Here is a 21,135-nt window from a genome sequence, read left to right on the forward strand (position 1 = left end):
CGGCGCCCATGGCCAGCTCTGGGCCTCGACCTCCAAGGACGTGGTGTCGGGCACCTACTATACCCCAGTCGGCGTGACGGGCGGGGAAAGGCGCCGACCAATGACGAGGAGCTCGCCAAGAAGCTGTGGGAGTGGACGGAGAAGGAGCTCGAGGGCCAGGTGGCCGCGTGAGGATGCCGGGGAACCGCCCGGGTGGCAAACCGCCTGCTCGCGTGAAATTTCGTGTGTGGTGTTGCATGCGCGAGGTTGACTGTAGGATATCTCATTGTGTAGCAATAATGTTTTGAAAACAGATACAGGCATTACCTTCCTGCACCTGTCCGTTCAATAATTACCCGGGACCTTTACATTATTTCTCCAGTTGGTGTTCGCAGCAATGTTCTTGACCCAATAATGGATGGTTTGAAGTGTTTGGCCTCAGCGTCTCTACTCAAGTGGCTGCGACGAAGCAAGCAAACAGGCGTCGAACTGGGGCTGGCTTGGAGGGATCTGGAAAGGCAGGTCCCGGCCATGTCTGTCATATAGGACCTCGCGCTTGTGAAATTGGCTTGACTTCAAGCTTCCAACCGCGGTACCCAAACTGCACCAGCAATATCTCATGACCGTTTAAAACAGGTTCTGCCTCCCACTTGATCGCCGGCTCTGTGGGACGATCATCGGCAGCAGAAGCAGCGGCAGAAGTCTGTCGCTCCGCCCCGCAGCTTCCCGCGTAGGCGTTGAGCATAAGCTCGGCCATGGTGAAACTGTCACGCTGGTGGCATATATAGAGCCTCGCCGTCCGCCAGAAAACCATGGCATTAGGGCCAGTCACGCCATGTATTGTAGCTGCGCCGGGGCTGGTGTTGCTTTCTCCGTCTCCGTCAGCCGTCATCAACACGCGCAGAGCAAAAGACTTGGTGCCATGGTAGTCGGCACAGTCTAGGTAGATCTCACGTGCGGTCGTCGTTAGGGATCGTGGCCCGCAGCTGCGTGCCGTGGCGTCGATCCCGGATGGGCGGGTATGTAGTGCGGACGCAGAATCACCCTGCATTCTGCCCCCGCGTAACTCTTGAGGCGGCCTCCCTTCCGTCGTGGTTGGTAACAGGGAGTGGCAGTAGAAAAGCGTGCCATGACCAACCCCTGGAGCCATTGACGCTTGCGAACCTGGTCCTTCACGGGGCCGTACTCCCACATTTACAAACTCCCTGAGCAGCAGTTTTCCATCAACGTTATCCGAAATCTCACAGTGTCTGGGCGATTCTCTGCGGCGATATTGCTGCTGGACGTTGAGGATCTCCAGCCGGACTTTTTCCGATCCGCCCGGGCCGGATCCATTGGATAGCAGCGTGCCTTCCTGCGTCGCGTACTCCGTCCACCCACGCAACCACGAACGCCCATTATTTCTCGACCACAACCCACTCCCTCGTTGACATCAGATACTGTACCAAACTCCCGCATGTGCAGTCATCACTCTTCGAGTTCTCGTTGCTCTTCTCGACGTCCCTAGTGAACAGTGCATGTTGATTGGTTAGTCGGGGGCCCACCTCTGTACCCTGAAGCTGCTGACTAATGGTGCAGGGGTTGAGAGTCGGGTGCGTCTGGTGGCTGGGCGGCAAATTCCCCACTGCCCAAAATGTCACGTCGCGCGACCTCCCTCGGCCTTCCCCGTCCTTCTCACCATCGCATTCCGTCGACCATGGCAGACCAAGCGCGGTCGCAGATCATCAAGGGGAACCCTATTGGCAAAGGCCTTGATGCGTTCCGCGCTTCATTCGGTCTGATCTGCGAAGGCGCCAGCGTCCCTTGCACTCCGGACTCGCTAGGTCGGATCGGCCAAGAAGGTAAGAACGACATCACCGCTTCGTTCCATGTACCCCTTCTAACCATTGTGCAGACCTACAGAATCTCACCCTTGATCTTCTTCTGGCACTCCAAAGCCTTCGAATCTCTCGCCTACTTCGTTCCAGCGGCAGCGGCAAGAATCTCCTGAGCGATCTCTCAAGACTTAGTTCTGCTGTCAATTCCGATGACTTCGACCGCAACAGCATCAAACCTCTTCTGAGTGCGGCTCTCGCCAACAACCCAGACGACGCGGTTATCTGGGATAAAGTCTATCAAGCCGTCACCGAATCCACTCCACCGCCCCGAACGATAGCATCGTCTCTCCAACAAACCCCGTGGCTGCACAACACAAGCGGCTTTGCGAACTCGTCCGAATACCGACGCGACATAGATAGGGTGCTCAAGCAGGAGCTCGGTCCTCTCTATGTTGGGCTTCGTCGACTTCCGGAAGTTTTCTTTGGACGGGTACCCGGGCTGGACGCTGCGTCCCACGTCGTCTTCACCAAGTGCACGAAAGGCAACGACCCCCTCTTCTGTGGAGGATGGGCTGGCTGGCCAAAGGACGCACACCAAGATTCTGTCCTGGAGTGGTTCTCGGACATAAGCCAGAAGCTGGCAATCTTCGCCGAGGAAACATTGCCGCTTCCAACGCATGGAAGGCGGCCTCTGGCGCAACCCAACCAACCGATCCTCGATTCTACGGCAGAACGAAAGTTGGATATCGGGTTCGTGGACGACCCCAAAGCGTTGAAAGACACCCAACTACATTGGTCGCACATTCTCATTCCAGGAGAGTTGAAGAGCAACCCGTTGGCGGACACAAAGTCTAAAGCATGGCTCGACCTAGGGAGGTATGCCAGGGAAGTTCTTGCGGCTCAAGACACGCGTCGATTTGTCCTGGGCTTCACTCTCTGCGGATCCTTTATGAGAATATGGGAGTTTGATCGCTTGGGAGGAATCGCATCCGACAAGTTCGACATCAACGAAGACGGGCTGCGCTTCGTCTTCACGGTTCTAGGCTTCCTCTGGATGGACCGTGAGACCCTCGGTTTCGACCCTACAATCACTACAGAGGGCAGTCGACGCTTTGTTTCGATCACCCGAAACGGCCAGGCAGAGCGACTCGTCATTGACAAACGGATGAAGAGAGCACCCTGCATTGCCGGTCGCGCCACAACTTGCTGGAGCGTCCACCGAGAGGACGACCCTCAGACCTCGTTGGTAGTCAAAGATTCGTGGCAATACACTGAACGGGACGAAGAAGGCGAGTTGCTCAAGACGGCGACCGAAAAAGGTGTGGTCAACGTGGCCCGTTACTACCACCACGAGACTGTTCATGTCCGTGGCGAGGTCGACGACGTTTTGAGCAATATTCGAGGGAACATGAACATCCAAGAAGCGAGCAATTATCGAGCAGATCAGTTGATTCAACCAGGGAGCTCGAGTGCGGCCGATGTTCCCCGGAAAGGTCGGAGTAGTCTTGCTGCTGGCAAGAAACGCTCCTCCAGTCAGACGGAGGCCCCTCTACCACCGAGCAAGCGATCTTGCTCTGCGTCACCAACCAAGGCTAGCGATCCTGCACTGCCGAACCGGGTGCATCGTCGCGTCGTCGTTCAGGATTGTGGGACGCCGATCTACAAAGCCAAGTCCCCTTCAGTGCTGCTCTCAGTGCTGAGCGACTGCATTGGAGGTCACAAATCATTGCGGCAACAAGCCGGTCTCCTCCACAGAGACATCTCTATAAACAACCTGATGATTCGCGGAGAGAAAGGGTTTTTGATTGACCTCGACCTTGCCGTCACGGAGCAACGCGAGGAGGCATCAGGAGCACATGGGAAAACCGGTACAAGAGCCTTCATGGCGATTGGTGCCCTTCTGGGCGAGCAGCATTCGTTCATGCACGATCTCGAGTCCTTCTTCTGGGTCCTGTTCTGGATATGCATTCACCACACCGGACCTGAAGAAAGCCGAGTGGTTCCGCGATTTGAGAAGTGGAACTATGTAGATACGGAGGAACTCGCAGGGATGAAGTTGGGAATAGTGTCTGACGACGATATCTTTGGGAAGATCACGATGGAATTTTTCACCGACCACTTCAAGGCCCTGATCCCTGCTGTTGGTCGGTTACGAAGAGCGGTGTTCCCCAGAGGGGGGAGATGGAAGAAAGAAGTCAGCGGGTTGTATTCCTCCATGCAGGAGATTCTCCGTGAGGCCCGAAAGGACCTTTATGTCGCAGAGAATTAACAAATACTCGACGCCATGGAAGTCATTGTCAGACATGGCCGCCTCCGTTCAAGAACAGGAGTACCTCGATGCGCTCTCCCGCGTCGTCCCTTGAGCGATGATGCACATGTCTGGGGTCGACCCGGACAGTTGAGTCGGTCCAGTGCAAGGCTCCAAAATGGTGTTTAGGGCCAGCCAGAATTGTCGGTCCTATTTTTACAGGTGACCGAACCTGCCAAGGCCCAGTTTTGGGTCAACAGGCGCCCTTAAATCCGTGGCCATCCACCAGCATTTCCTTCAGCAGCCATTTCCCCCAACCATTGCTCATCACCATGACTAATCTATCCCCCAAGAAACGTGACCAAACCAAGGAGATCTTCAACAGAACATGCAAAGGAGGCGCCAAGCGATTTAACAAGATAAGCAAGAAGTATGGCGCTCGAGTCTACGTGCAGGTGTGCTGGAGGGGGCGGCACTACGAGTACACATCCCACGATGAGCCTCACTGGCCGAGGACAAAGGATGACCTAGAAATCATCTACCCCTTGACCACTCAATGGACCCCTCAACATTCGCGAAACAACCTGCCTCTGGGATCGCTGCCGATGTGCCTGTAAGTCCGCCATCAAGCTCTAACTTGAAAGCCACGCCGGCGTCGCCAGGGAAGCCGCTCGAATCAGCGGGAGAGCAGCCAATGGGGCCAAAACTGGCTGAGGATGGATGGACTGCGAAGAGATTGATAGCATGAGAGGGGGACTTGGAGACGGCGTTTTGGATGGGCGAAGGAAGTGGCAGGGCCGCGGGGCATGTACTACGAATATTCCTGCTGTGCTCCTTGCAGTCCCTTGCGACTTGGTGGGGCGGCGCCACGCACGGGTGCGCCATCCGTGGGCCGCGCGGAAAAGGCAAGCTCAGATGCTACCAACGTAATGCTAGGCTAGACGGCCAGGCCTATAGGTACGTTGCACAGAAGTCACTCTTCGAGTCAGACACATGTTGCGACTCGCTAGAGTTTTGTACGCAATCCCTAACGCCATCCCCCCCTTCGCTATGTTTGTCGCTACAATCAGACTCGTACGTCGAAGATCTTGGGGTACAGACCCCGGTGATGCTACCACAATCAGACTCGCGCTTGGAAGATCTAGAGGCAAGAACCCCATTGATGCTGCCTTCACCTCTGATCCGACACGAAACGACATTTGGGTTTATCTGCCTGAAGAGGAAAGCTGGGAGGTATCCGCCTTCTGAGCCACCACGGAAGAGGCAGATGATTGGATGATAGCCATTACATCAATACAATGTCCTCGTCTCATAATCCACTCAGCCTTCTCGTGAGGCAATGTCCGCCCTCGCGTATTTTTCCTGTCAATATGAATAACTGCAAGTCTCCTGGGAGCGCTGCTTGCGTTCAGACCGCCCATAGGAGGTCAGGCGCACGCCGGGCTCCAGCACACATGGGTGTGTGGTCCCTTTGCGCCTCCCCCTGTCCCCGGCCTCTCCACGAAGCCACGTAAGTTCGGGCTGTTGATGGTTGGTCACCCGTCAGCCGGGCGGCGCTTGTAAACGATGACCCATTAGCTTGTTTTCCCGTGAAGACGGAGCTGTAGTTGTCCGGACCCGACCCTTTCCCGGTTTCTTGCGCATTGTGGGTCTTCTCCCCGAGCATCCATTTGAATCCGGAGGGCCGATAGTGGGTCACTCGCCGGCTGGCCAGCGCTTATGATCGATCAGTCATTGGCTTGCTTTCTTGTGATCACGGATCTGTGATCCACCTCACCCGGGATCCGCCTCCCGGCTTAATTATGGCTACAAAGCCGACGCGACGAGTCAAGTCCGGAGGCCATTTGCCAAGCCGGCGCCGTGCGGGGCATGATGATGATCGCCCGTGCAGAGGCGCAATACATAGTGGCCACTAAATGTGTCCGCTTTGCCAGTCGTTAATTGACTCTCCCGCACAGACCAGCAAGCTGTGGCGTCTTGTGGCGTGGACTGTGCAGGCAGTCCCACAATAGGTACCCGCCAGAAGTAACTTACAAGATCCAGCAACGGGTTTGTTGTTCGTTGCCCCATTTACTGTCAGATTCAAACTTGGTGTCCGCTTCCGTCGAACACAGAATTTCGGCCGCCCAGTCTTAGCTACATCAGGTACAGTAGCGGACAAACTGCAGCGTGTCTGCAGGTGGGTGGGGTATCAAGAACAGCCGTCTTATGCTCCATTTCGGGCTTCACCACAAAGCTTCGTTTATTGAATCCACAGGGCATCCTAAACAAAAGCCGCATTTGTCAATCGTGTAGACCCCTTCGAATTCTCTCGCACTCATTACGCACTGTCCAAATTCCATATTTGATATACCTGGGGCTCACGCTGCACAATCCTCTGGACCTATTTTTAATTGCTGCACAGCTGACAGTCAGGCTCGACGCAACGATGAAGCACACGGATGTTTAAACCTAAACTCAGGTTTACTCTCTCCAAAAAGCGCGCGCAGTCATTACACCTTGGCCGACAAACGACAATTGTGGCGCTTGTTAATCCGTCATTTGGCCTCACTTTCTGCAGCCTTGCGAGTCTGCTTTCCAGCAGTCCTTCACTCTCGGGCTGACTCATTTCTTCCATCGACATCTGTTGAAAGCTCAGGTCCAGCGAGTGAAGTAACTCGTTGCCGTCCAGTCGGGGGAACCAGTGTTTCTCCACGAAGTAGGCGATTAACTGCTTTTCTGCGTGGCACGCGTGATACCGTCCGGGGTCGCCCTGGTCGTATATATGCGGATCAGGATCAAAGCCGACTCGTTCGCATAGCCGCCGTGCCTTGTCTGTCCAATCGCGGCCCGAAACATGTATGTTGCCTTGGTAATCTGTTCCGTGTGACCAACCGCTCATCGCAGCCACAAGGGGGAAATTGCCGTTTCGGTACAGCACTCCAATTGTCTTCCACTTGTTCGGCAAGTCAAAATGAGCGATCATCCTCTTCATTGCTTCGTTTTGAGGTGGACTCGTGAAGAAAAGACCGCTTAGGATGGCGCTGCGGTCGTTTTGCAAAGACATGCCGTTGTTGAGCAAGCGTACGATCGCTTTTCGATCGAGATCTCGGTCGTGTGTGTTCTCTCTGTAGACTTGCACACTGCCTCCAGATCGATAATAGCGTTCTTCGACGTTGTCTTCGAGATACCTTGCGAAGTCAATGACTTGGAGTTGCTGGCCATTGCGAACGTACTCAAAGTCCTGCCTTGCCCCATGTCGCAGCAGGACTTGTACGTTCTCCAAGCGTCCCCAGAGAGCAGCTTCAGCTAGGGGGGTTCGGCCTTCGAGATCCCTTGCGTTCGTATTTGCTCCTTTCTCTAGGAGAAGTTCGAGCATTTCTGGAAATTGCTCGCAGGCTGCCATGTGAAGTGCTGTTCGTCCAGTCATGTTGACTTCTTGCTCAGGAGCCTTGTTTCCTTGATCTTCATCAAGACCATGATCGAAACCTGTTGAATCGTCGAAGACAGGGTTTCTGTGAGCTTCGACACCACGAACGAGAAAATCAGCCTCTTGAGAAGACTCCAGATACTCGCGCACGGCTTGGACGTTGCCCCAGATAACGTCTTGGACTACGCATGGAAGTTGTTTGCTTGTGTAGTCCTTGGAGATACGGATCGTTTCAATTGCATCGCACCATTTTGGGCATGCCATGATCTCCTCCCGGTAATGAGGGGTAGAGATGTAGGTTCCGTGTTTTGCGAGATATTGAGATGGATCGGCACCAGCTGTCACAAACAAGGCGTTGGATTTGTCAACTTCGTACGCGCCGCAGCTGGGGAACGAATATTCATATTGGGATTCCAGGCCGCGTGGGATTCGGCGAACACAATGAGAAAGACGTGGATGCCGCTTGTTGTAGTCTGTGGGGTCTCCGGAGAACCCATGACGGTGGATAATGTCGCAGAAGGGGCAGAGAACCCATACATCGGTACTGTCCCACCACTGCACTCGTGCTGTAGGCCGCATCTTGTTCGGCATGATGCCCTATGCTACGATTGTCGCTGATACTGAAACAAAGTGTTGTTGTGTGGAATGAAGTTGGAAGCGTGCTGTTGGGGTTGTCGTTGCTGATCTGATGAGAAATCAGGGACGCAGCTTTCTGCCATCAGATAAAGACAGCGTGGACAAAGACCCCGCAGATTTGGTAACCTCCCCAAATCTGCCCCCTTCTTCTTGTCCAACTGTTTCGACCACCTTTCGACAAAGATGATCCTCTGTTCAAGTCACGACCCAGTCTCATACAAATTCATGTTTGACAAGGAGTCGATATGCAAGCTTTCCTCTCATATATGCTCGTATATTTGCCCCGGTGTCGTTGGCATAGCCTCCTGCATTCGAGAAGTCACGCTCATCAAGTCCGCAATATTCCAGGTTGCATAATGGAACCAAGGCATTCGTAATGCCTCGCCCGTGATTGATTCGGGCGTCGAGAGAGCCAGGCTCACAGACGCGCCGCCTTTCTAAACCCTGTATCGTCTGCCCTAGCTCGTGACATGCGCCCACTCTACGGGGTACTATAGCATGCCCACCCACTCGAGTAGCATTATAGCGGGCAATTGATAGGGGGGCATGACGAATTGATACGCGGGCATGACCCTTAGGGGGGCATGACTTTTCGGGCCTCTGATTCGTCAATTTCTTTTTTGTTAGTGTTGGCAGAATTCTGCCGTACCCTTTTAAGTACCTCAAGGCTATCTCCCCTAATCTCGGAGCTGACACGACGCGACGCGATCAGATCAAGCCCACCAACAGCAAGCAAATCCACCATGGTCAACCTTCGATAATTGGGAACTTCGTCATGTTCCAATCCGAGTCTCCTTCCAACTCGAGACGACGAACCCGTAGTTCTAGTCCCCACGCTCAAGATCAAGTACGGCCTCGAAAACGACAGCGGCAGAGCCGACAGGGCAAGTTCAGCCCGCCGATATTTGCGAATCGGCCATCCTCAGCGAGCAGCATAGCAACAAGTATCGGCCAATACTACGGAGTCGGCGACGAAGATGTACTCGGAAATCTCTTTGCATCTTACCCAGAAACCTTCACGACAGCTCCACAGCCGCACGGATGGCGTGGACTTCACGAGCCACCATGGGAGCTCCGTTTCGATCACGAGGTGCACCTCTCAAACGATTTCCCGTCCGGTGGAAGGCAGTCCTTACGAGTGAGGATTCCTGTCCCAGGACCAGAAACCGACCCACTGTCTTCCTTGCCACTTCAATCAGCACAACAGCAGCAATCGTCACCCACACGGGCCGAGTTTCAATCTGCCCTGAAGCTAGTACGAAAAGTGATTGGGACGGAGCGGAGGCTTACGCTCGAGCTCGCTCGGTCATACGAACGAGTACGTCAATGGCGCGAGAGATGGGGCTACTCACCACTCAGCTCAGATGCGATTGAATCGCCTCCTCCCTACTCACCGCCCCGAGAGCCGTCCGCCCAAGCTTCATCTCCTCAAGAGATGCGATCTTCTCCTCGGATGTCTTCGTCCCCTGACCCAGACCCGATCCCGAATCCGCCGATCCCAGGCGACCCAAAGCCGTCAGCCGAAGCTTTGTTCGACGTGGTAAACACCTTTGCGAAAGAGAATGGCTTCGGCATCGTCCGACGACATGCCTATTCCTACAATGGTCGGAGGATGAGGTACTCTTTCCAATGTGACCGATACGGAGAACCACGGCCGAGTAGAGGTACAGGGCTTCGGCTACGCAAGTCTCGGAAGTGTGGATGCAAGTGGATGGTCATTGCTGAAGCTCTAGAAGAGGGCAAGTGGCTCCTAAGACAACACCCAAACCCCGAACACAATCAACACAATCATGGACGTAGCATTAGGCCGTCTGCGCACCCTTCCCACCGACGACTCACTACACCCATCAGGGCTACCATCGAGTCGACGAGCCGTCGGGTCGGTATCCGGGCCCGTGACGTACGGGCTGTGGTCCAAGACCAACATCCCGAGTCAATCTTGACGCAGAGGGACATCTACAACGCCCGAGCTCTCATCAACCGAGACAAGCTGAATGGCTATACTCCCACCGCCGCGTTAATCAAGCTGTTTGACGAGATGGAGATTCCCTATCTCGTGAAGTGGGCGGACGATGAGCCAAACCGTCTCGTTGGCCTTGTCTGGACTTTTCCCTACTGCCTCCAGATGTGGAAGCGGTTTCCCGAGGTGATCAGCTTCGACAACACATACAACACCAATCGCTTCAAGCTTCCATTATTTCAGGCAACAGGACAGACCTGCCTTGGCTCTGTCTTCAATGCTGCTTTCGGCCTGATTGACAACGAGAGACGGGAGGGGTTTCAGTTCCTCTCCGAGGGTATTCGACAGCTCTCAGAGCAACACTCTATTCGCCAACCGGACGTTATCATTACCGACTTCGACAATCAGATGAAGGCAGCCCTGAATGATCAGTTCCCTGATGCACAGCAGCAGCTGTGCATCCACCATATCAATTCTAACGTCTTGCTCAAGTCAAAGCAGAAGTGGGCCAAGGGCCACAGCAGCAGCAGTTCCGACAGCAGCGACGGAGAAGACTCTGCTCCACAGGCACAGGCTGAGCTGAGCCCCAAAGACCGACAGTTGGTCCACGCCCCGACGGCGGCGGTCATCCCTCATAGCTATCGAGGGGTCCTCATGATGTGGAAGCTCGTCATGTTTGCGGAGACTGAGGAGGCTCATGAGAAGGCGTGGAGAAATCTCTGCAATGAGTTTGATGACCAGCGAGCTATCCTGCGGTATCTCCATGGAACTTATATGCCTGTACGGGCGCAGTGGGCGCGCTGTTTCATTCGCAAGTATCGCAACTTCGGCGTCCGCGTCACCTCTGGTACAGAAGCAAGCAACAACAACATCAAGAGCTATCTCCTGAATGGTATGAGCCATCTCTATCGGCTCATGGAGGCTATGCAGGACATGATGAGGGACCAGGAACGAGATTTCAACGACGCTTGCGCAGCGGACGAGGTACTTACCGCGCGAGAGTACATTGGGCCTAGCTCGGAGTATCTCGGCGAACTCCGGACGGCGCTCTCTTCCAAGGGCCTTGGACTGATCAACAAACAATATCGGCTTGCAAGGAAAGCAATGCCGACCGGGAAGAATCCGTTCCCTGAATCCCTCGGGGATTGCGGCGAGGACTGCTCGTTGTCGATCGAGCTTGGAATTCCCTGCTGCCACAGGATCTACTCAAAGCTGAATAATGGCACGCCTTTCACGAAATGGGACGTCCATCCTCGGTGGCACCTACGAGAAGCATCCTCTCGAGATCCATACCGACGAATCCTCGACCCTAAGATCGCCACTGCTCTCCGTGGCAGACCTAAGAACGCCAAGCAGGCCGTTCCATCAGGGCTAGCCATCGAGACTAGTAGTCAGCCGATTGGTCAACCGGTCGACCAGGGGCCCTCGAGCCGTAGGCGAGGTCGTCCACAGGGCAGCTTGAACAAGTCGACTCAGGCCAGAATGGAACTTGGGACGAGCCGACAGGCCAGTGGCCAAGCTGATGTCTCGAATCAGCGCCAGTTACGCAGCCAGTCGACCCTTCTAGGGACGGGAAGAACCACAGGAGTTCGTGCCAGCGGGCGGAGAACGCAGCCCAGCATTCGGAGACGGAGGAATCAATGGGAGCTGGCTGATGGCGAAGAGGAGATTCTTCCTTCCATAGTAGTAAGGGGAGACGTAGACAGCTTTGGTTATGAAACAGCCCTTGAATACCCTGTACCTGTGAGGGGGGCCGCACCCACTCAATTAGGAAGCACTCGCTGAGTCAGCGAGCGCCCGTCTCTTACCTGTCGCTCGCCTGGCGCTCGCCAATCGAGCGACGGTAAAGCAATAGTCTTGTACGACAGTGACCTTTTGGAATACAGAGAACTTCCCATCGCGTGCCTATTCCGGATCAGTACCTTCTCCTTAATAGTACCGAAAGCAATACTTCTCTTTGACGCCTGTTCTAAAGGGTTAGTGTTGGTCGGGTGCATTTGCGGTCACGAAATCTGGGCTTGTTAAGAGGGCTGGCTTCACCGCCTTTGCTCGGAAGTATTTATGGATCTAGAAAATTTGGCCCAATCAAGTGTTACAAAAAGTCATGCCCCCCTAAGGGTCATGCCCGCGTATCAATTCGTCATGCCCCCCTATCAATTGCCATAATTGGATTGAGGCGCCCACGCCCACCATCGCTGTCCCGGGCAGTCCAGCTCTGTGGTCCGCTCCAGGAGGACCTCGACAGCTGAAGAAGGACTCCGGCCTTATCTACATCGCTCAAAACGCAGCTCGCCATCCGGACAGTCCCCTCGAACCTCTATTTCGCGCGTTGCACATTACGAATCCTTCGTTCGACCTCAGATCAATAGATGTTGTGACCGACCGGAACAATATCCGCAAGCTTCTCTCGTTTGTGAACCCAGGCTTAAGCAGCAACGGACTTGAACCATTCACCATCGGCATCGAGGTCATCAAAAACACTGCAATATTCTGTCGAGAGGAAACAAAGACCCACGAGTTCATTGGACTGCATGAATTTAAGGGTTTCGGCCACGAATTCGAAAAGGCATACACCAAAGGCCGGGTCACTGGCGATACTGGACATCACAGAATTATTGCGTACCGCTTCGGAGATTTGAACTTCATTGTCCGCCACGAAACCGACGGATACGTGGCCACAACGTTGCAGGCTTCCAGTAGCAAAGGGCCAGAATATGACGGTCTCTCTGGCATGCTCGCGTCTTTGTCTCTATCCCCGAACACCGGCCTTTCAGTCGCTACCAGTGCCGGATCTAAGTTGAGAATTCGCAAAGAAGGCGAGGTGGTACCACTCCATTCAACCCTTGAAGTCAAAACTCGGGTCTTCCATAAGCGTCTTGAGATCCGAGACGTCGCACCGCAGCTCCGGGTGTCTCAGACTCCCAAGCTCGTGCGCGCCTACCACCGTAACGGTACATTTCAAGAGCCGGAGGTGGAAGATGTTGCGGACGCCATCAGGAAGTGGGAGCAAGACAACCACGGGGATTTGAGGAAATTGGCCGCACTGATCAACAAGATCCTCAGTGTAGCAAAGGAACTCGGTGGAAGTATGGTCATGAAATATGATACGATGGGAGACAAATTGGTAGTTTCCAAGGTCGCTGGGAAGAAGATGTTACCAGACGACCTGTATTCCAAATGGGACGATGCGTCAGTTGAGACGGCAGTGAGTTGACAGCCTCGGATCCCTGAAACTTCGCTAACAAAGTACAGGCGATACCTGGAGAGTCATCAACAACTGCTGTCGAAGTCGCAGACAGTGAACCCCTTGCCGGCGCCAGCGCAGCCCCCGTCGCCGGAGCATCGACTGGACTTTTCGGCTCCCCGGACCAGAGCACAGCGGAATCATCAAAGAAACGCGCCGACGTTCCCTTCTTCGATGTCATTACCTACAGCGTAGAGCACGGATTCCGCCATTTCTTTCGTCGCATGCCATGCCAACTGGCCGACTACCGTGTCTTTTGCAATTCCCTCAACACCCTTGCTGTCGATGTCGTCAAGCAGCAAAGGCTCCAAGACGTCGTGAGGGAACTGAAGACGGGAGACGACGATTACGATCCATTAGAACGGAGGGCAATTAAGGGCTCGAAAGCAGGCGCCCGAAATGCGGCATTCACAATGCTCTATCTATTTCTCGTCGACGAGTCCCTATCACCTGCTCGAGACGGTACTGTGGCGTACAATGCGGTGCTCTACATTGTATCCCATGGTCGAAAATTCAAATACAGGACTCGTAAGATGGTTCGAGAGGCCTTCGAGGCGAGGTTTGTTGACACACAAACAGCGAATGGGCTTGGACAAGTGGCCGATCACCAGCTCACAACAGGACGGAGGGCAAGACACCGAGGGAACGACCGAAGAGGAGGCAGACGACTACTTGTGGGACTCTGACTGGTCTTGAGAATACCAGGTCCATGGTAATTCAGAAGTTTCGGCTATGATGGCGAGTATATAAATCACAGAAGCTCGTGAGATCAGTTGCTGACAGACCTGCTCAGAAGTCTCAAACAGCCCTATCAGATCTGGCAAACCGCCGAGATCCCCATGCACAGCAAAATTGCACCAAAGCCCGTCTGTTATCTGTCTTTCGCGTTTCAAACTTCATGGACGGCAGCCTTCGCGAGAACAGCGCCGCCCCGTTTTGCAAGGACGTCAACGACTACTTCGCCCAGCGGCAGGAGCTAGGCCGCCGCGAGCATGTACTCGCGTGGGACCACCACTGCACCGTCAAGGCCTCAGACCTAGAGCGGAGAGCAAATGCCATACTGCAGATCCTCAAGGAGAAAGACAAAATCAGGGTTTACGACGCGGCGCCAAAGAGGAAGGGATATGACGACCAGCTGCACTCTAGGGCCCCGGCCGACCACTTCTTGTCGAATGTCGACCTGATCCCGCCGACGGACGTGTTCCAGGTGGCGAGGCGGATGCCCAAGGGAGCTCACCTTCACATCCACTTTAACGCGTGTCTTCTTCCTAACGTCTTATTGGATATCGCCAAGACGATGGACCGGATGTTTATTACTAGCGACCTACCGTTGACAGAGCGCATAAATTACGATCGGTGCGAGATTCAATTTTCCATCCTTTCTCCAGGGAGGGAGAAGCCGGGCAACATCTTCGACACCGCCTACCAATCTAGGGCGACGATGAAGTTCCGGCAGTTCCGCGAGGAGTTCCCAAACCACTTCTCGGAGGTTACTGTAGATCGGTGGCTGGAGCAAAAGCTGGTATTTCATGAAGAGAAAGCGCACAACTCGCTTCAAACAGCTCAGGGGTAATATGGCGGATTTAATCTATATCAGAAGGTGGTTTTTACTAACAACGAGGCATGGATCATTCGCTTTCCAATAGCCGGCAAAACGAGTGAGGCACACCTCGACGAGAAGGTCGCTGGCGAGGTGGCGACATTGAGGCTTCTCCACGAGCGAACCAACATGCCCGTCCCCAAATTCAAGGCTTGGGGCCTCGCCAGCGACAATGCACTCGGCCTCGGCCCGTTTATCATGGAGGACTTCATCCAAGGCGTAAGCCTCAAGAACATTCTGAGGGAAGAGGCCGAGGGATCTACGCTCTTGAGGAATGACCTGGACGACAAGGAAGTCGAGATCATATACCGACAGCTCGCTCAATTCACGCTCCAGCTCTTCGACCTCAACTTCAGCCAGATCAGCGGTCTACCCTTTGAGTCGACCCATACGCGGCGGCCGCTCAGAGTGACGGCCCACGAGATCATCCGCCTCGGGGGGGTTGACGTTCTCGGTATTGCTATGCTCTCCCCGCCCCCTCGCCTCCCCTCTTTCCAATACTAAGAACGACCAGGCCCACGCAGTGAAGGATTTTCGACAACCAAGGAGTATTTCGACCACGTCGTCGAGCAACACTGGCGGCAGCTTCTTGGACAGCTGAATTCGGTCGAGGACGAAGAAATGCCCGACAGAAATACATCTTCTTCAGGGTTCTCAAGTCCTTGACCGATCGTCATGTCTGGCCAGAGTACAACGAAGGACCATTCAAGCTCATCTGTGACGATCTCGGCCTAGCAAATATGCTTGTCGACAGCAGGGAGAAGCTAAAAATCACTGGAGTTGTCGATTTTTGAGTGGTCGTATACCGGCCCGGCTCAGCTACTCGGCACTGCACCCTGGTGGCTCCTCCAGGAAAGGCCAGAACTCTGGGACTTCACCCCCGACATGAGAGCTCGGATTCTCAGGCACTTGGGCTTATTTAAGCGCGTTCTGGAAGAAGAAGAGAAGCACGCGCCGGAGTACCAGAGCAAGGAGCTCTCGAAGTTGGTCGAGCGATCCGAAACCGAGGGGACGATGTGGTACCACATGGTCCTGCAGGGGTTCTTCCACGGTCCTGGCAGCTTGCCCTGGGAGCAGCTGAAAGACCACACTCCAGACTGGGACTTGCTTGCTGCAGGGATTCCCGAGGAGGATATTCGGTCCTTTGTCGCCGCCAAGATGGAGCACTTGAAGCTGCACGACGAGCGGCTGAAAAAGACGGAGATCACATACGACGAGATGCTGGCTGGAAAGTGGTCTATTCAAGGGTTTATCGACGAGGTCGAAGCCCCATACAAACATGCTGCAGAGATTCCTGAGGAGGGTATTGGGTCTTCTATCGCTGCGGAGATGGCACACTTGAAGCTGCACGACGGGGTGGCTGAAAAAGATGGAGACCACCTGCGATGAGATGTTGGCCGAAAGGTGACGGGTCGGGCCGGCCGCAGTAGGCGGCGACAGTGGCGAGACAGGCGAAACGCTCGTGCCACGACGGAGGCCAGGCGAAGGAGGGGTCGCTGCGTAGGCGCGGAAGGGCGGCGTGTCCGTGATGCCCTGTGCACCCCGATGATCTAAATGAATGGATGCCAATTCCCTTGGAGAGGTCGGCAGAAGAACGCTGGATGCTGTTGGTGCGCGACGAGATGAGAATAGGCGCAGCCTGTTGCTGCCTTTCTGCCTCGGGCAGTAGTGAACTTTTCGTGCACTCCCTTCCAGGCGCTTCTGGCTTCACCTCTGCCTTCGTCTCCTCATTCCTTCGCGGGCACGATGAACGCCTTAGTCCATCCAGCTTGGCTGGGCGTCCGATGCTCGTGTTAATCGCCTGTACGAGTGGTAAGTCCCCATCCATGCCTTGGCGGCATCCCCGCCGGTCATCGTCAGACCGTCCATTGGATTTCCCTCGCCACACGAAGATATTGTTAGCCTCGGCGGACGAGCCCCACGACGAGGAGCCTGCCAAGACCGCCACCCTCGCTGGCGTCTGCGCTCGGTTCAACCAGCGACGAGGGAGAACAGACTCCATGTCGACTATTCCGGCACCCACCGCCATTGATGGCCGCTCGCGGGACGGGTCGTGGGGCTGCATTTATGGGCGCAAATCGTAGGTCACATTCCGACGGCTCCAACCACCCTGACGACTCCCACCACCACCAAGAGCCGATCGCTGCAGACCTCCTCGAATGGAAGACGGCGGTGGAGGACCTCACACACACAGACATTGCGCAAGTTGACCGTTCCGAGCAATAACTCGCAGTATCTATTTGTCCGCCAATGCCTTAGGAACCCTCTTGGGCTTCCTGAAGGATCTCCCTCATCCGAGCATACAATCCTGTGTCCTCTCTTTCCCACCTCCCACCATTTGGAAACACAACTTTCCGTAACCTGTTCACCCAGGGTACCAAAGGCTGGTAATAATGCGTGAAGTTTTCTTCCGCGGTTCTGATGAAGTCCCCTTCATGGGATACTTGCCCCTTTTTCAGCTCTGCTAGCTCATCCGTATCGACATAATTCCACTTCTCAAACCGCGGAACGGCTCTGCCCTCGTTGGGCCCTTTGTAGTGGATGCATATCCAGAAGAGCACCCAGAAGAATGACTCGAGGTCGTGCATGAAAGAATGTTGCTCGCCCAGAAGCGCCCCGATTGCCATGAACGCCCTCGTGCCGGTCTTGCCCTTTGCTCCAGAGGTGCCCTCTCGTTGCTCTCTGACGGCGAGGTCCAGGTCAATCAAGAACGAAGGCCAGGAGGGATTGTTGTCGTCCTCATTGATCATGAGATTGTTGATTGAGATGTCTCTGTGGAGGAAACCAGCCTTGCGCAAGGATTCATGTCCTTCAATGCAGCCCTCCATCGCGACAAGGAGAGCCGATCGGGAGCTCGCCTTGTATATGGGCTTTCCATAGTCACGAAGAATGACACGCCGATGCACCCGGTTTGGCATTGCGTTGCTGCTAGCCTTCGTTGGAGATGCCGAACAGGATCGCTTGCTGGGGGGCAGCGCGGCGCCAGTTTGACTCGAAGACCGCTTCTTGCCAGCGATGCTGTTGCTGCGGCCCTTCCGCGAAGCGCCAGACATGGTGGTACTCGGTGGAGGCATCGAGCGTTCCGACCGGTAGTTCGTAGCTCTGGTAACATCTAACCCTCCCCGCACGTTGCTTCGAATGTCGTCATCCTTACCGTGAACCCGAACAGTCTCGTGGTGATAGTATCGGGCCATGTTGACGACGCCTTTGCCAGTCGCCTCGCGTAACAGTTCGCCTTCCTCATCGCGTTCCGTATATTGCCACGAATCCTTGATAACAAGTAGTGACTGGGGTTGTCCTTCGCGGTGGGCTTTCCAGCAAGTCGTCGCCCGGCCAGCTATGCAAGGTGCGCGTTTCATCACCCGATCAATGATGAGGCGTTCTGTTGAGCCGTCCCGCTCGATCTCGATAAATCGTTCGTTGTTTGCCGTCATGATTGTCGGATCGAACCCAAGCTCCTCCTCGTTCATCCAGAGAAAGCCGAGGACCGTGGACACAAACTGCAGTCCATCTTTGTTGATGTCGAACTGTTCGGATGCGACCCCCCCAGCCGGTCAAACTCCCATATCCTCATGAGAGACCCGCAGATGGTGAAGCCTAAAACGAACCGACGAGTGTCTTGAGCAGCGAGAACCTCTCTCGCGTACGTCCCAAGATCAAGCCATGCCTTGGACGCTTTGTCGGCCGATGGGTTGCTTTTCAGCTCGCCGGGGACGAGGACCTGCGACCAGTGGCATCGAGAATTCTTATCGGCCTTGGTGTCGTTCACGAAGCCGACGTCCAATTTGCGTTCCCCTGTGGAACCGCGGATTGGCTTGTTGGGTTGTGCCAATGGTCTCCGTCGACATGCCGGGTTTGACCTGTGGTGTTCTGCGAAGGCCGCCAGCTTCTCGCACAAGTCCGCAAACCAGCTCAAGACGTCGTCCTGATTTGCGTCTTTTGGCCATCCAATCCAGCCTTTATTGAAGAGCGGACTGCTGCCTCCCATGCATTCCTTGAAGACGGCCGCGGCAGCTGTCTCAAGACCGGCCACACGTCCGAAATATGTCTCGCAGAAGCGAGGAAGCCCGACGTAGAGAGGACCAAGCTCCAACTTAAGGACTCTGTCCACATCTTTGCGGCCTTCGGAGGAGTTCGCGAAGCTGCTCGTGTTGTGCAGCCAAGGGGTTTGGTGGAGGGATGATGCTGTCGGTCGGGGCGGCGGAGTGGATTCGGTGACGGCGTGGTAGACTTCATTCCAGATAACTGCGTCGTCCGGGTCGTCGGTAAGAGCCGCATTCAGAAGAGGTTTGATGCTGTTGAGGTCGAAGTCGTCGGAGTTGACAGCGGAATTGAGTCTTGAGAGATCGCTCAGGAGATTCTTGCCACTACCGCTGGAACGAAGTAGGCGAGAGATTCGAAGGCTTTGGAGCGCCAGAAGAAGATCAAGGGTGAGATTCTGCAGCTCTGCACAATGGTCAGAAGGGCCACATGGAACGAAGCTGTGCTGTCGTTCTTACCTTCGCGGTCGAGCCTGCCTAGCGAGTCCGGAGTGCAGGGGACGCTCGCGCCTTCGCAGATCAGACTGAATGAAGCACGGAAGGCATCAAGTCCTTTGCCAATGGGGTTCTCCTTGATGATCTGCGACCGCGCTTGGTCTGCCATGGTCGACGGAATGCGATGGTGAGAAGGACGGGGAAGGCCGTGGGAGGTCGCGCGACGCGACATTTTGGGCGGTGGGAAATTTGCCGCCCAGCCACCGACGCACCCGATTCTCAGCCCCTGCACCGTTAGTCAGCAGCTTCATGGTACAGAAGTGGGCCCCCGACCAACCAATCAACATGCACTATTCACCAGGGACGTCGAGAAGAGCAACGAGAACTCGAAGAGTGATGACTGCACATGCGGGAGTTTGGTATCTGATGTCAACGAGGGAGTGGGTTGTGGTCGAGAAGATAATGGGCGTTCGTGGTTGCGTGGGTGGACGGAGACGCGACGCAGGCAGGCGCGCTGCTATCCAATGGATCCGGCCCGGGCGGATCGGAAAAAGTCCGGCTGGAGATCCTCAACGTCCAGCAGCAATATCGCCGCAGAGAATCGCCCAGACACTGCGAGATTTCGGATAACGTTGATGGAAAACTGTTGCTCAGGGAGTTTGTGAATGTGGGAGTATGGCCCCGTGAAGGACCAGGTTCGCAAGCGTCAATGGCTCCAGGAGTTGGTCATGGCACGCTTTTTACTGCCACTCCCTGTTACCAACCACGACGGAAGGGAGGCCGCCTCAAGAGTTACGCGGGGGCAGAATGCAGGGTGAAGGCGCAGGGACTGGGTCTTCCGGCTGCCTCTGAGAATTCCGGGTACCTCGCCTCTGGGGCGTTCCCTGTACCGCAGACGGCTGATGCTTCAGGGGCTTCTCGGTCCAGTCCAAGTCTGTGCCATGTCTGGCTGACGCCTCTGTCTGGGAGGCGACGAACGGAGGTACGAAGTTGATTCAACTAGACATGTTCCGCAAGGCACATCGGGCTGATTTCCTCAACCATGGGCTGCCTCCACTTGGATCGTCGAGCCCAGACAGCCTTTGCTGGAAGTGCTGTGCTTGTCACTGTTTGTCTGGCTCCCCCGGGCCTTTCCCCAACTCGGCAGGCGTGCCAAGGTTCCACCTGGCGCCCATATGTGGTCTTGTCTATGCAGTTTCACAAAGCAGACCCGCGCAGTCTTGCATCGGCAAGGCAGACTCGGCGGAAGCGGATGGAGGGAGTCATGGCAACGGCGAATTACAGGAGCGGAACGATGTGAAGGTGACGACAGCCACCCTAGCAGCCAGAAACGTGCATGAGGGCTGCCTCCTTTTAGGTTACTTGCAAGGCAGATGAGCCGATTGCCACCTCCTGAGGTTGCATCAGGGGAGACACCCGAGGCCTTCACTGCCGGTCCGTCGTTCCCCCAGGGCGGAGTTCATGCATCTCGGCGCAGTCACGGTCAGTTGCTTCATGTGATGGATGTTCAGCCGTGCCTTTACGCCATCCGACTGGCCGCTTCTCCTCTCCTGACCTCACACTTACCCCCATCTTGCACCCTGACGCTTCGTCCCTCCGCCACTCTCGCCTTCACCGAAGTCTGCTGCCTGTCCATGCGCTTGCTGGTTTGTCCAAAACGCGTGGCCCCGAGGCATCCCCTCAGGGCGGAGTTCATGCATCTCGGCGTATCCGCGGTCGGTTGCTTCATGATGGTGATCAGCTGTCCTTTTACATCATCCGACTGGC

General features: G+C 55.2%; 8 protein-coding genes across 8 annotated transcripts; 6 read left to right on the forward strand and 2 right to left on the reverse strand.

Moving 5' to 3' along the window:
- The first annotated feature begins 1,658 nt into the window (after window positions 1–1,658).
- Window positions 1,659–4,221, forward strand: B0I36DRAFT_41579 (uncharacterized protein). The gene is made up of 2 exons (XM_046162049.1): window positions 1,659–1,820; window positions 1,874–4,221. The coding sequence occupies exons 1-2, from the start codon at window positions 1,676–1,678 to the stop codon at window positions 4,063–4,065; spliced, it is 2,337 nt and encodes a 778-aa protein (XP_046005658.1). The 5' UTR covers window positions 1,659–1,675; the 3' UTR covers window positions 4,066–4,221.
- B0I36DRAFT_336440 (uncharacterized protein) lies at window positions 4,209–4,889 on the forward strand. The gene is given in 2 exon segments (XM_046155597.1): window positions 4,209–4,657; window positions 4,675–4,889. The coding sequence occupies 2 exon segments, from the start codon at window positions 4,377–4,379 to the stop codon at window positions 4,790–4,792; spliced, it is 399 nt and encodes a 132-aa protein (XP_046005659.1). The 5' UTR covers window positions 4,209–4,376; the 3' UTR covers window positions 4,793–4,889.
- A 1,544-nt stretch (window positions 4,890–6,433) lies between these two features.
- B0I36DRAFT_254866 (uncharacterized protein) lies at window positions 6,434–8,032 on the reverse strand (the record flags this gene model as incomplete). The annotated part of the gene is made up of 2 exons (XM_046150844.1): window positions 6,434–7,474; window positions 7,562–8,032. The coding sequence occupies 2 exons, from the start codon at window positions 8,030–8,032 to the stop codon at window positions 6,434–6,436; spliced, it is 1,512 nt and encodes a 503-aa protein (XP_046005660.1).
- Window positions 8,033–12,210: 4,178 nt separating this feature from the next.
- B0I36DRAFT_395699 (uncharacterized protein) lies at window positions 12,211–14,248 on the forward strand (the record flags this gene model as incomplete). The annotated part of the gene is made up of 2 exons (XM_046161528.1): window positions 12,211–13,254; window positions 13,302–14,248. Coding segments are annotated over 2 exons (1,722 nt in total), but the record flags the coding sequence as incomplete, so codon positions are not given.
- Window positions 13,773–14,866, forward strand: B0I36DRAFT_395706 (uncharacterized protein; the record flags this gene model as incomplete). Its single annotated transcript, XM_046161529.1, has 2 exons — window positions 13,773–14,031; window positions 14,087–14,866. Exons 1-2 carry the CDS (start codon window positions 14,026–14,028, stop codon window positions 14,864–14,866), a joined length of 786 nt encoding a protein of 261 aa, XP_046005662.1. The 5' UTR covers window positions 13,773–14,025.
- Window positions 14,867–15,022: 156 nt separating this feature from the next.
- Window positions 15,023–15,397, forward strand: B0I36DRAFT_354913 (uncharacterized protein; the record flags this gene model as incomplete). Its single annotated transcript, XM_046157365.1, has 1 exon — window positions 15,023–15,397. The coding sequence occupies one exon, from the start codon at window positions 15,023–15,025 to the stop codon at window positions 15,395–15,397; it is 375 nt and encodes a 124-aa protein (XP_046005663.1).
- A 169-nt stretch (window positions 15,398–15,566) lies between these two features.
- Window positions 15,567–16,977, forward strand: B0I36DRAFT_395711 (uncharacterized protein; the record flags this gene model as incomplete). The annotated part of the gene is made up of 3 exons (XM_046161530.1): window positions 15,567–16,196; window positions 16,589–16,705; window positions 16,796–16,977. Exons 1-3 carry the CDS (start codon window positions 15,779–15,781, stop codon window positions 16,975–16,977), a joined length of 717 nt encoding a protein of 238 aa, XP_046005664.1. The 5' UTR covers window positions 15,567–15,778.
- A 171-nt stretch (window positions 16,978–17,148) lies between these two features.
- Window positions 17,149–19,577, reverse strand: B0I36DRAFT_425519 (uncharacterized protein; the record flags this gene model as incomplete). The annotated part of the gene is given in 3 exon segments (XM_046162331.1): window positions 17,149–18,404; window positions 18,422–19,339; window positions 19,393–19,577. 3 exon segments carry the CDS (start codon window positions 19,535–19,537, stop codon window positions 17,149–17,151), a joined length of 2,319 nt encoding a protein of 772 aa, XP_046005665.1. The 5' UTR covers window positions 19,538–19,577.
- Window positions 19,578–21,135: the final 1,558 nt, after the last annotated feature.

Source organism: Microdochium trichocladiopsis, assembly GCF_020744255.1.
Source record: "Microdochium trichocladiopsis strain MPI-CAGE-CH-0230 chromosome Unknown B0I36scaffold_12, whole genome shotgun sequence".
NCBI classification, from domain to species: domain Eukaryota; kingdom Fungi; phylum Ascomycota; class Sordariomycetes; order Xylariales; family Microdochiaceae; genus Microdochium; species Microdochium trichocladiopsis.

What these genes read in the sequence shown, in the direction of transcription:
- B0I36DRAFT_41579 (XM_046162049.1), top strand. Translation starts at nt 1,676, where the DNA reads ATGGCAGACCAAGCGCGGTCGCAGATCATCAAGGGGAACCCTATTGGC. An exon ending in AGGTCGGATCGGCCAAGAAG is followed by an intron (nt 1,821 to 1,873) that starts GTAAGAACGACA and finishes ACCATTGTGCAG; the next exon opens with ACCTACAGAATCTCACCCTT.
- B0I36DRAFT_336440 (XM_046155597.1), top strand. Translation starts at nt 4,377, where the DNA reads ATGACTAATCTATCCCCCAAGAAACGTGACCAAACCAAGGAGATCTTC.